Below are 12907 nucleotides of genomic sequence, written 5' to 3' on the forward strand. Positions count from 1 at the left end.
ACTATATCTTGATGCACAATATTAACTGAAAGTGTTATTTAAAGAGGATCTGGTTAACTGTTGTATTAATAATTCTCCAACAATGTGGATGCAAAACACACAGAAAAAGAAGAATGTGATGTTTCACAATGAATGATTTCATTGTTCCTGTATTAACAGGATGACAACCTTCACATCTGTCCATTAAAATAGTCATGTGGGAGCTATTTAGCTTGCACAGCTTTTAAATGCTCACTAACACACTTTACATGTAGTTTATCTTTTGTAAACAATGGATCCCAGTTCGGGGATGTGAGTGCTGTGCCTCTTATTGTGACTGTTTTAAAACAGATTGAATATAGCTGACATGAAACAACTTGCTCGTTAGCTACAGACATCTGATTAAGCTGTTGCTTGCTATACATGATCGAACTTTCTTTTCAGTTTAAAAGTGTTGTCAACCAGAACAGATGAGGAAGAAGTCCCCTCCGTGAGACGTCAGGCGTGCACTTCACTTCAGTCGGCTGACTTTCCATGGTTTACGGCTGTTAATTTCTTCCAGTCTTAACACTCCTTAAGAATGTGGTGCTACACTGGGGACCGAAGGCTAATGTGCTATAAAAATGCTATCATGTTTTAATAAGCTGCTGGCATCACAGGCAAGGTTTGATAGAGACACTAATGGCCCTGTTTTTTGGAGAAATAAAATCTGAAGGAGTGGTGGATGCTTGATGTCAGAAGTTTCTCAGTCCTATTTGCAAGTTTTGGGGTTTTGTATGTTTTCACTCACTGATTTTTTAAAGATGATTTCACTTTTGCATTTTGATGCATTTGGTGACAGTGAGAGTGGCAGCACAGCTACTTGTTATGGTTTAAGTTGGCTTGTGTTACATTGAGTACCTTTAACATGTTGAAAAATGACATTTGAGGCTATCCACTGTGTTTAAATGTGACACCAAAGAGTTTTTGTCTGGAGTCTATATGTGACCTGTTAAGACTCAGCCCAGTCTCATCACTGCCATGAGACAGAGCACTGACACCCAAGGACACCTTCTGTCTCTTGGACGTCGGCGGCTCTGACAAAACGGCCCATGACTGAGAATGGGATAGCTTGTCACATATCGCCACCACCCTGCTATCTTGCTAACATCCTCCTGCTACCTTCTCAGTCTCTGTCTCTGCCTCTCCCTCTCCCTGCCAAAGCAGAAAGCTGAACATTAGCACTTGGGCCTGAAGACTTTAAATCCTAGTTCCCGAGCAGAGTAGGAGGTGGAGGGAAAGAAGGATTAGAGAGAAGTGTCTCTGATGTTATTTAATCTCACCGTCCAGGGAGTGAGCGAGCCGGCGCACTCCCAGTGCACATTATCAACCTCTGATGACCAGTGAGGGCGGGTGAGGGGGAGAACGGGCGCCTTAGATGCCACATTGCCACCAACACTGCTGCTGCAGAGCACTTCAAGCCATCTTCCAGGCCGTCCCTAAACAGTCAGCAGCTCAATTTGGGTGATGGCAAGTGTGCTCAGTCAGGGGAGAAGTCAGTCCCGGATGATTTCCTCCTTTTTCTGCTCGTTCTCCTCTGCACTGACACCCCTCTTCCCCCATCTCAGCTATCGTCCAAATGCGCCTATGTCCTCCCTTTGCCTCCCGCTGCCTGCCCCCCACCCACCTCCGCAGCATTCCTATTCCCGCGCCCTACCTACCCCAGAAACCAAAAGACCCGGCAATCATTCAGTCGCTCAAGTTATCTCAGGAGCCTGTCTCGCTTCGCCTCCCCCCCTCCAACCTCCCCATCCTCCCTTCTTCTACTTCCCTGCATCCCTCCACCCCTGTGCCCCCCCAGTGCATTCCAGCATGACAAACCACATGGGATTTCACTAGTCCTTTAAAGTCTGCTGCCTCTGGGAACCACTCTTCTTCATGCAACATTTTAGTATTCTAGGGAATACGTGACCAGGGAGGCAACCAATGCAGTTATATGTCTCCCATCTCCTCCAGGTTGTTATTTCTGTTGAGGCTTTAAAAACAGGCAAGAAAGGTAATACTTATCAGGTGATCAAAAGTGATTACTGATTTTTCCCTTTTTTATATATGTTTGTATATCGGGGCATTTCTTTTTCTCTCTGTCCATGGTTTCTGCACAAAAACGGTTCTACCAGCATTTCTTTTACTGAAGTCATTTTTTTTTTTATTTTAACACATAAAAGCATCACAACAACAATATACAAATTCTTAGTAATCTTTAAAACCAAAACACATTTACACATGCAACAATAGGGTTTAAGACAATGAGTAACTTATTGAATAATCGTGTTTTTGGAATGTCTCAACGTTATTTTGCTGGAGGGACTGCTGTTTACGCTGAAGGAGGAGTTTCATCGATCTCTTCTCTCCAGAACAACATCTGGCATGTCAAATATGTGTAGTGGTCTGTAATTAATTCAAAATTTGAATGTTTTCAACATGACCTACAACTCTTTACTGGCATTACTTTCTACCTTTTTGACAGTTACAACCTTTAGTGATCCAAACTGAAAGGAGAAAAAGAAAAAGACACAATGACCTATGTAGTTCTGTAAGGGAAAAAAAAAGGATTTTCTTTGAGAATATGACCCCTCAGACAGCAGTCTGACTCAAACATCTGGCGCTGCCACAATCAAATGACGCCCAATTAGAGCTTAAAGAAGTGTAGCTCACCACACAGGACAATGTGGGCCGTTCTGCTCTATGTCCACTCAAACCAGGAAGCACATCAACAAACCCATCACGGGAGCGCTGCTGCTATCGTTCGCAAACATATTACACTGCCAGCAATGGTCTAAACATGAGCATGTGGATTGCGGATTACATTAAAAAAGAACAAAAAACTGAATAGGACTCAGTTTGATATAATAATTGAAGTAAAAAAAATATATAAAAGGTTGAAGAATAATCACAAGAATAGATTATTGCTCCGCGGTGAAGTGTGTTGGGTTTGTATATCCTCGATCCTTGTGGCCTCTTCCTGTTTGACGGATTCAGGGTGACTGTATGATTGTCTGTTTGAGTCCTTTACACAGGATTGGCTGTGAACCTACAGCCACGACACTGAAAACACATTCATAGACACCAAAAATATACATTATGATACTGTCAAAAGGTACAATAATTACACAGAAAAGGAAATTACAGAGTTAAAACAACACCATTATGTTATCTTTTATCTTTTTGTCTGTCCACGTTTTCTTCTTTCATCCTCTCCAAATGTTTCGGGCGTGATGGGTTCTGTGAACCCATGAAGTGCTCCTGGCAGAGAGTCAAGAGTCCCACCTGCCCTCCTAACTGGTGGATGGGGTGGCCACGGCTTTCTTTCTAAAAGAACCACCGAAAAGCTTCGCCGTTGTTGACCGGCGTCCTCTGTGGGAGACAAAATGTGAAGGACACATTTTATTTCACAGGTTTCATGGTGATGTCACTGGCAACCTCTTGAAAATAAAACAAAACAAAATTCACGTTCAAAAATCACAGATGGCAATAACCCGCAATGTAAGGAGCAGTTGGGTAGAATTGGCTGGAAACAGCATGGACATTAAGTAAAGTAAAAATCCCAGAAGGGCACTTAAAATGGCCAGAAAGCACAACCACCAAATCAAGTATTTCATCAAAGAGCCAGCCAAGGTGATTACATCCACGTCCCACCCACACCCAAATAATCATTACGCTGTATGAAATATTCAATACAAATTCCCAAGAAGCAACAATGAGGCATTTAATTACTGTGAGCTCTAGCCGCAGTGAGGGGGAACAGTGCATCATTTCAATTTGAGCCCGCGCCAGCAGCCGCCCCTCCTTCTTCTCCCCGAAACCTCTACGCCAGAGTGACAGCCTCTTCTTTCCGAAACTCATTTGGAAGTCAGAGACATAAAATACTGGAGTCTCCAACCAATCCCCATGACCAATTAGCACATTTTTTTTGATTTTTTTTCCCCCTGTTGACGGGGGAAATGGTGCATAATCACAACTAAAATCACTTTAGTCTGAGTGGAGAGCAATTTGACATTTTAATACCAAGTGTCATTGGCAGCTTCTTAAAGGCATGCTGATGAGTATGTTAGCACCAGACAGGCGCATGCTCTCAAGCTTATACCGGTTATTGACCACATGTAAAATCTACAGTGTACAACGGGCGCTGATAATAGTTTATATTTAAATTGTATTACCCAAAAGGATTCCAACCATTTGTAATTATTAATTGTCTGGCATCATGATACAAAACACTGGTTTTTTTCCCTTTTTTCGATAAACAATGAATTTGCCTGATAATTGCTGCAGGAGGAGTAACATTTATGCAGTCAATGCAGTAGGCGGGATTAATGCTGTTGTTATTTGTCATGCAGTGCATTGCAAAATGGATATTTAAGCAGCCTAAATTAGCTTGTTTTCTCCACCAAAGAGGCTGCTCAGTGACAAGTGGAGTAACAAGCTGAACAGCTTTTACTTCACTTAACTTATTAAACTAAAACCAAAGCCAGTGTGTTTACATTGACTTTTAATGTCATTAGACACTGCATGCATATGCTGGTCTGTAGTGATTTTTCATTCAAGAAAACTCCAGTTGCACTAGTATCAGACTGAAGAACAAGTGCAATACATTGGAAATTTGTTCCATATCAGAATAAACAAGAAATTACATCATTTAAATGTGTGTAGAGTGCACTGTGCAACATTATGTGTAACAATAGATTTCTTAATTATCAGATATTAGTCCCCATATATGCAGGGAGGTCACCTGAGCCCACACTTGTGGTTTCTTTTCATACCTAAATTCTGAAAATGTGATAGTACTTGCACCAGTTCTTCCAGAACTGAAGGGGCCTGCATAACGCACAAGAAAAACTACATGTGGAACAAAGAGTTAATCGCTCATTGGTGAAAATGGCAGAGTCAAGCATGAAAGTACTGTTTGAAGGGGAGTCTCCAAATTGCGGTAACGAATTCACAAAAAGCAACATGCAAATGATGCTATCGTGCTTTTCCAACCAAGCAAGAAAATACTTCCAGTTTAGCGAAGCATCTTAAAGACTGGCGTCCAAATCTGTTCAAAGAATTCAAGTTGGTTTGGTTTGGTTTGGTTTTGGTTCAACCTGATAATATCTGAAGTGTTATAGTTCCTATATTATCCTGAAATACACATTTCCATGTTGTTTGAGACCACTGTTGTGAAATCAGCGATACATTGTAGGCTAAAATGTTAGCAATAGCTAAAGTGATTTACATGCATAAGCTAACGTACAGAATCGATACCTTGAAGTAAAAGTAGCATGCTACTTGACAACCACCCTCATTTTTCCAGTGTTCTGTCAATAAAATGTAATCATAACATTTTAAAAATAAACTGTCTCCCACCACAATGTCAGTGATTTAAAACGACTTTATAATAAAGGATTTTATGTTTAAGTACAGGAGATAATCATTTTGTTTTGGTATGAATTTGGTATTGTGAATCATGTACTTCCATTGGTACTCACTGCTAATTTACTGTACTGTATTGTGACATCCTTTTTATATGTATGTGTACAATGTGTGTCCAGCACGAATTATAGCCTTTTCACTTTCAAGTAACCAAAACTATTACTTGACTGACATCAATGAGAAGGTCATAAGCCCAACTTTTTAACTAGTGCTTACGATGGCTACACTGACACTGCGATAAGGACTTTAATGTCTTCTGCTATGACAAGTTTAGAATTAAAAGACAAACTTTATTTAGAAACCCACATAAATAATCTTTATAATGAAAAAAGAATAAACATGCCATAAACAAATGAGTCTGCAAACCCATCATCTGATGAGGCTTTTCAGAGCCACCTATGTCATTAAATTAACGTTTATTTATATAGCGACAAATAACTCGAGGTGATTGCAAATGTGCTCTGGTTTTTCTTGAGACATGTCTGGCACAAGGCATTTTAAACAATTTACAGAGTAAGGTACAGATATATTTCCTTTGGGCAAACACATTGCAGTATTGGTACCAAACTTAATAGTAAGAAACCTCTGACAGGGCCGGCATATAGAGAATAGCCATCTGCCCTGACTGGCTGGGGTGAGAACTAATGGATTAACACCAGTGCAACACATCTCTGGGCTCTCATTCACACTAGCTGTGGATCACAAATATTCACTCATCAGGTGTAATGCAGTAGATGTGGCTTTTCCTACAGTTTAGGATATTCTTCCTGTGATCTCCTAAACAGAGTCAGCTGTACAGGTACTGGCTCATCACCCCACCTGATTTAGATGCATGCATTCCTCGTCTGTAGCAACCATTTACCATTTTTTCACACCACATTAAGCAATTACTATTATCCTTCTGAGTGAGTAATGGTGGAACCCAGAGCAGCAGGATACCATCATCACCAATTTAAACGTGGAGGAAATGAAATGCGATCATGTTTTTAAGGGTCAAGATGTGTTCACACATCTAGTTTTTTTTTACCTAATTGCCACGAGCTGATTGTTGTATCGCTGCAGTCCATTAATTGCACTTTTTCATTTTTTGAAAGCAGTTTTGCTGTTTCTAAAAATGCATGTTTTTTATGTGATTTTTGTTTCAAAATGTATTTTTAGAGAACAATGAAAGGCTTAATCAAAGTTATGCTGAGCATAAAAGTCCCCTGGAAAATATAGTAGAAAATCAATTTAGTGTTTATTTACTTCATATTGGGATTCTGCGCAATGTGAACATAGGTTCAACATTTGAGAGTATAAATGATTGCTTTTCTAAACCATTCCCTTGAAAAAAAAATCCAAAAAGACAAGACATAAACACTTCTCAGTTATTAGTACTTTTCCTAGTTTTCTTGATATGAACATTCATCACTTACAGCCAATGTTTTGCTTTAAATTTCCATTTGAGACAAAAGGATGGAAGCAAAGAACTTAATTTTTGTGGCTTGCAGTGTAACATCTGAGTGGACAAAAAGAATATCACACTGCTATATAAATGCCAAATCACTTACCAAAACTTACACGAGTATTAACCCTCGGTTAATAGTCAACACTTAGTACCATTTTTATATAAAAAAGATAAAAGTGTAAAAAAAAAAAAAAAAAGTATATATTTTAAGATTCTCTTCGGTAATGCAAACATACATAAAAACAAAAGCGCCGTAGTGCCGTGCTTTAGGCCTTATGTTTCCATTGATAATCAGAGTTGGTAAAGTTCGTTGCTAGTGTTTCTGTCTAGTAGTTCGTAGACTTTTCTCAGCTTCAATCTGGACTTTAAGAAAAACAACACCTTTTAGACACAAATAATTGTTATGGCTTCATTAGCTTAATGACAACTTAGCAGACCGCTTATGTGGCTGTCGGCTAATTGCTAACAGCTGTCGTATCACCAGACTTTAACAACAAACGCAGATCTCTGTGACTCGACTGGACAATATCAACATTTCTTTCAGAAGACTGAACAAACTTTACAATGCTGTGGATGTTGTGAACACATCTGCGCATCCACAGGAGGACATTCACGTCCCGTTCTTTCTCTCTGCCTATACTGTGATGCTCTTGGAGCTGAAGAAAAGACGAGAGGTGAGAATGTTTATCTTGATCCATATTCTCACATTGATTAATCCCTGGTGGAAGTGCGGCTCACCAGAGACAATAATGACCCTAATCTGGGCACTCGGCATGTCTCTGTTTTGTTAAGTTCCCACGTTATCGATCCAGTTGGGCTCTCGAGTGCTGCTTGGATTCCCTCCCAGGTCTCCGTGCCTCGGCACACTGCTGTGACCAGGCACAAAGAAGGCTCAATTAGTACAGCTCTGTGTCGTCTGGTCCCCCACCTGCATGTGCCTTCAAAGTCGACTGGCAGGAAGAGCTGGGGGGACGACGACGACGACACAAGAATACGGAGACAAGAGAAAGAGAGGGCGATAAAGACAGGGTGAGGAGAAGGTACGAGCTGATAGTGCTACACCAGGGACAAGGGAGCAACGCCAAGGTTTCACCTCAAATCAAGACGCTGTGGCAGCAGCTCAGCTCGCATCAACGCTGCTGCCTCTGCAGCAGAGCATACATAACAACCTGGCTGCAACGACAGACTGAAGGGAAAGACAATTTCCCGCTCCGGCAATGAATGCACACAACAGAGTATTGAACTGGCTGAAGGAGGAGGAAGACATTTCTCCAGACCTCAAATTAACCCCACCACACCAGCACAGTAGGCAGGGTATTCTGACTGTCTGCTGGTGGCTTTGGGTGATAACAACACAGTAAAACTGACATGTAGTGGAATAATTCTCTGCTGATTCTGGTGAGGCAGTGTAAGGTCTCAGGGCAGCATGTGATCTTAACTGGACCTGGCAGGCGCAGTAAACGTTGAAGCCACATCGTCAGCTGATTAAAACAAGGTGGTGGAAATCAAACCAGTTGGACCAAACCGACCTCTGCAGAGCCACATGCGTGCAAAGGTGACAAAAACCTCCATCCGGAATCTTAAAAATCCAGGATCCCTATCTTTTCCACACAAATACTGGAAACGCACAAATACTCCCCCCACCCCCAAGCCCACCCTTGCGCTGCTCCTCCTCTCCCCTGCAGCCTTGGCGTCACACTGAGCTGGGGGCAGAGATAAACCACTCAAGACGATGAGGATGATAATGGCAGACGCCACAGCGCCTCAAAATTCAATCAGCGCCCAGACGTCAATGCGGATGAGTGTAAAAGTGAAATATGCTCGCCGGCGTGTGTTAAAAGACGCCACACAGGGCTCGCAGAAACAACAACAGGAGATGAAGAGGGCGATGGGGGGGGGGGAAGCAAGAGGAGGGGAGAGAGATAGTGAGAGAAAGAAAGAAAGAAAGAAAGAAAGAGGAGAAGAGGAGAGAGAAAAATTAAAATAATGTGTCTTTACTGCTCTGCTTCCGAGCACTATTCCACTGGCATTCTGAGCAGCCCTACTTTAACCACAGACTGTGAATAAATTACCCTTTTGAACTCGGGGTGATTGCAAATGTGCCCCGGTTTCTCTTGAGACATGTCTGGCACTAACCCTCAGCTCTCTGCTCCCAGCCAGCCTTGTCACAGAGGCCCCCCCTGCCCCGCCACCACCGCCACCACCACGACCGCTTCACTCCTCTCACTCCCACCAACACACATTCAAGGCTCACACACACACAAGCGCGCGCAACATCATAAAAGTTTTAATTCACCGCAATTACGGGTGGATTATTTTTTTCTCCAACTATAAACTCGCCTTCCCGCCCTCACTTTTTCTTTCTAGGAAATCTCAAGAATCTGCTTGTACTCTACAGATGACAGAGCAGAGAACAAAAAAGATTTTAAAAAAGGCAGGAAGAGAAAAATCAGAGAAGAGGTAGAATGAATAGAAAGGGGGAAGTGAGATGGAGATATGTGGGAGACAGAAAGACAGAGCGGAAGAGGGAATTTCAGGTAGAGGCATCGGGCAGGTTGTGGGAGTGTGCTGATGTGTTTCCAAATGCTCATTATAACACACGGCCCATATGTTACCCTGACAATACCCATTATTTATTAAGATACGGGCCGGGAACCAGGCCGTACTTCATGACCACAATCCTTTGCATGGAGCTCTAACAGGCTGCAAACAAAACATACACAAATATACAAACTTTTCTTAATTCTGCTTTATTTTTCCTTCACACTGACTTTTCAGATCCATTCAGATGTATAATTGCAAACACTCGTCTTTCTCATGCCTACAAACACCTAGCACCTAATACATCTAACACCTCCAAACTACAGTCAGAAAAAACAAACCTTTCAAAATAAAACAACAGTCTGCCTTGATTATTTTAACCCCGGTAGTGAGGTGGGCTAAAAGCAAAAGAAATGTCCTTTCATCAGAGTCGAGGAAGGACGACTTTGAGATCCATCCAAAACACTCAGAACCATCTCCAGGCTGGGTGGTGGTGGTGATGTTGGTGGGGTTTCAGGAATCCAGTCAGCCTTAACTGATGTGTTATATATTGCCTGTCACTTTATTCTGGAGAAATATTGGGGCGTTGCCAAGCTCAGACCTGGAAGGTATAGCAATCCATCACCTGCAACGTTACCGCTGTTAGGAAGGTGGGGGCTGAAATCTCATCTTAGGGCTTGTAGCCAATATTCTAGCCACCCAGTGCTGCTTATAAAAACTACCTCTCCAAGGCCGCTATTACGGACAGACCACTCATCTAGGTATCCACACACCGCTGCGCCCGGTGCCGCATCGCCACGCCGCAACATGAGCAGACACAGAGCTTAGACCTCAAATATTGCAAATACTTTCTTATATTCAGCATCGGCGGCAATAAGTAGAGAAGTTGGGACTATAATAAAATAACATGAATAATGTGAATACATCACACATAAATCTGGGTTTTGCAGATGTTGTTCAATAAGTTACATCAAAACATAATATTTTAATGCAGGCTAGGAAATGCCCTTATTTTTGTTCAGGATGTTAAGCTGTCATTTCAGCTGTCATTGTTTTATGAATTTTGCGTATATGTTTGGTTATATGACTATCATAGGACCATACAGGTGCAAACTAACCCTTGAGCGGGGACCTTTATATTGATGCACCAACAGAAGAAAAGGTTAACTGTGAATTCTGTGATATGCTGTCCCCACCTGCAGACGTTTATCAAAAAATGTTTCTGGTCACAGAGATTTCAGCGCTATAGTTTATGTGATTATACAAGGAGGGCTCAAAATTAGAGATAGAAGCAAATGAAGTAGAATGGTATAACCTTTTTCCCTCTCTAAACAGCATATGTTTTCAGTTGACCCTACTCAAATATGCTCATGGCACACAGACAAGAACCAGAGTACACCAGAATGGTGATAGCACTCCAACACAGAAATGCGGCTACAATCTTTTAAGTCAAGGTCCAGCCTTGCACTAGGCATCCATTCGAGCAAATCAGGCTAAGTGTATTGCGGATGTTTGTGAGTAATGAGGAATTTGGGAGTTTTTCGCTGACTAGGCGTGTATGGACTGGGGGCAAAAGGGGGGCGGTGGAGGGGGATGTATGATGGTGTGCTTAAGAGCTGTGCCTGCAAGAGGCGGGGTGGTCACAGGGGGGAGATTAGGCTGAGGGGCAGCGAAGGAAAACCAAATCCATCTCCATCTCAGAAACATCCTAAAGCAGATTACTTACTTCAGTGGGAGAGGAAGAGAGGGATGAAAGAGAAGGAGCGGAGCAGAGGAGCATGAGATGGATGAGGAAGCAGGGAAAGAGAGAGAGCAATTAGCATAGATGCAATTCTGGCACAGTCCTCTGACTTGATATTTGACCTTCTGCGCGAGTCTTGCCAAATATGGCCCGAGAAGCACAGACGGACCATATGGCAAAGTGCTGCTGGAGGCTGAGTGCAGTGTGACTCCAAACCTCCGTATGCTAATGGGCGAATGTAATTACAGTGCAGTATTCCTGTAGGATGTATATTTTACGAGCCCTCCATAGGAGTGGATTTTCTGAGAGACGGGGCAGGCCTCAGTGGCTTCAGGAAATAAACAACAGAAAAACGCCTTTCTTTTATCAAACTGCGAAGGAGCCATTGAGTGGACAGCGAAATGGAACAGGCCCACCGCTCCCGAGGCGGCACAGCGATGTGTCTCTTTACGAGGAAGTCAGTGTATGTTGATGAAAATGAAAAACGCCCACAGTCAAACAGGTAAATCGAAGGAGAGTTTGCGGAACTTGAGACTGCGGCTCTCCTCTGAAAGCTCCCCAGTCAGCGATGTCACGGCAGATGTTTTCAATCAGCTGCCAACGGCAAAACACCTGCTGAGCCAGTGACGTCGCTGACGGAGGCTCGACTGGAAGCGCAGGATGCTTCAAACGATGCAAACCAGAGATGGTAGCGAAGCAAAGAAACTCTGATTTCGCCCTTTAAATCTTGAGATGTTAGTCAACTTTGGATACAGAAACAGAACTCAAGCACTTCCTTCATTCTTACAAGATATGTGAGAATGAAGGAAGCAATGTGAAGTGCACAGTGGAGAATTTACATTTTTTTTCCGTGCCTTCTTTTGAAACGGGCAGTTAGAAACAGCTGTGAAATATGGTAAGAGAGATACAACTTGAGTTTTCTTTAAGTGGGTGTTCAGCCTTAAGTTTAATGGAATCACATGCCTTCAATAATTAATAAATATCTTTGGATGTACTAGTATCCATAGCTGATATAAACATAGAGGATCTAAGGTTTTCATACACTATTTGATAGTGTATGAAAATCAAATAACTACCTTGACTTTTAAAGGATAAGCCAGCTGTAAATGACAATTTATGTCTTTTTTGCTAATAGTTCTACTTTTTTTTAAAATTAGTATAACAAGGACATGTTTAAATTTACCGTATATGTTTGTAAATGTTCATATACAGTATTTATTGTGTTTTAAAAATACAATCGCAAATGTTCAACTCATTTCACCTGTTTTTCCCTTTAAAATGTCCTCCTGCCAATCAATGGCAAAACAACAGATGGGAAGTGTTGAATTTCAATATTTACCAAAACGTCAATCTCTCCCTAGCCTTAAGAGAGTGGCTGGATGTGCTTCTGCTGCTCTGCTCACGAGCTTCTCATGCTACACCTTGTGAGTAGACGTATCTCTAAAATCACACGAGACGCAGTCCGAAAACTTCAGTGTCAAAAACTGCGGATTGGTGGCATTTTTAAATATTCAAATAGTGGTTGTGCTATTTAAAAAAACTGAACTGTTTGACGATTCTTGTTTCCAGTGACTGCTTTTCCGTCATTTTGTCCTCATATATCGACAAATATTTTCAATATTTGTCACAATCCAATGTTTGATTTAAGTTTTTTTCATTATTTTGAGCAGTATATAGCTATCTGTTAGTGTTCACGCTCAATGACCACTTCATTAGGTACACCTGTTCAGCTGCTCATTAACACAAATATA

The 12907-nt window shown here is 41.9% G+C and overlaps 1 protein-coding gene across 1 annotated transcript in view; it reads right to left on the bottom strand.

Moving 5' to 3' along the window:
- Positions 1–2533: 2533 nt before the first annotated feature.
- The window catches only part of cxxc4 (CXXC finger 4), a 28043-nt gene continuing 17669 nt past the window's right edge, over positions 2534–12907 (bottom strand). The window contains exon 3 of the mRNA XM_005726839.2: positions 2534–3372. Coding sequence (XP_005726896.1) covers positions 3328–3372 — 45 coding nt within the window. The 3' untranslated portion in view covers positions 2534–3327. The remainder of the gene's footprint in view (positions 3373–12907) is intronic.

This window comes from Pundamilia nyererei, unplaced genomic scaffold (genome assembly GCF_000239375.1).
Source record: "Pundamilia nyererei isolate P.nyererei 1_Seehausen unplaced genomic scaffold, PunNye1.0 scaffold00022, whole genome shotgun sequence".
In the NCBI taxonomy this organism is placed as follows: Eukaryota; Metazoa; Chordata; class Actinopteri; order Cichliformes; family Cichlidae; genus Pundamilia; species Pundamilia nyererei.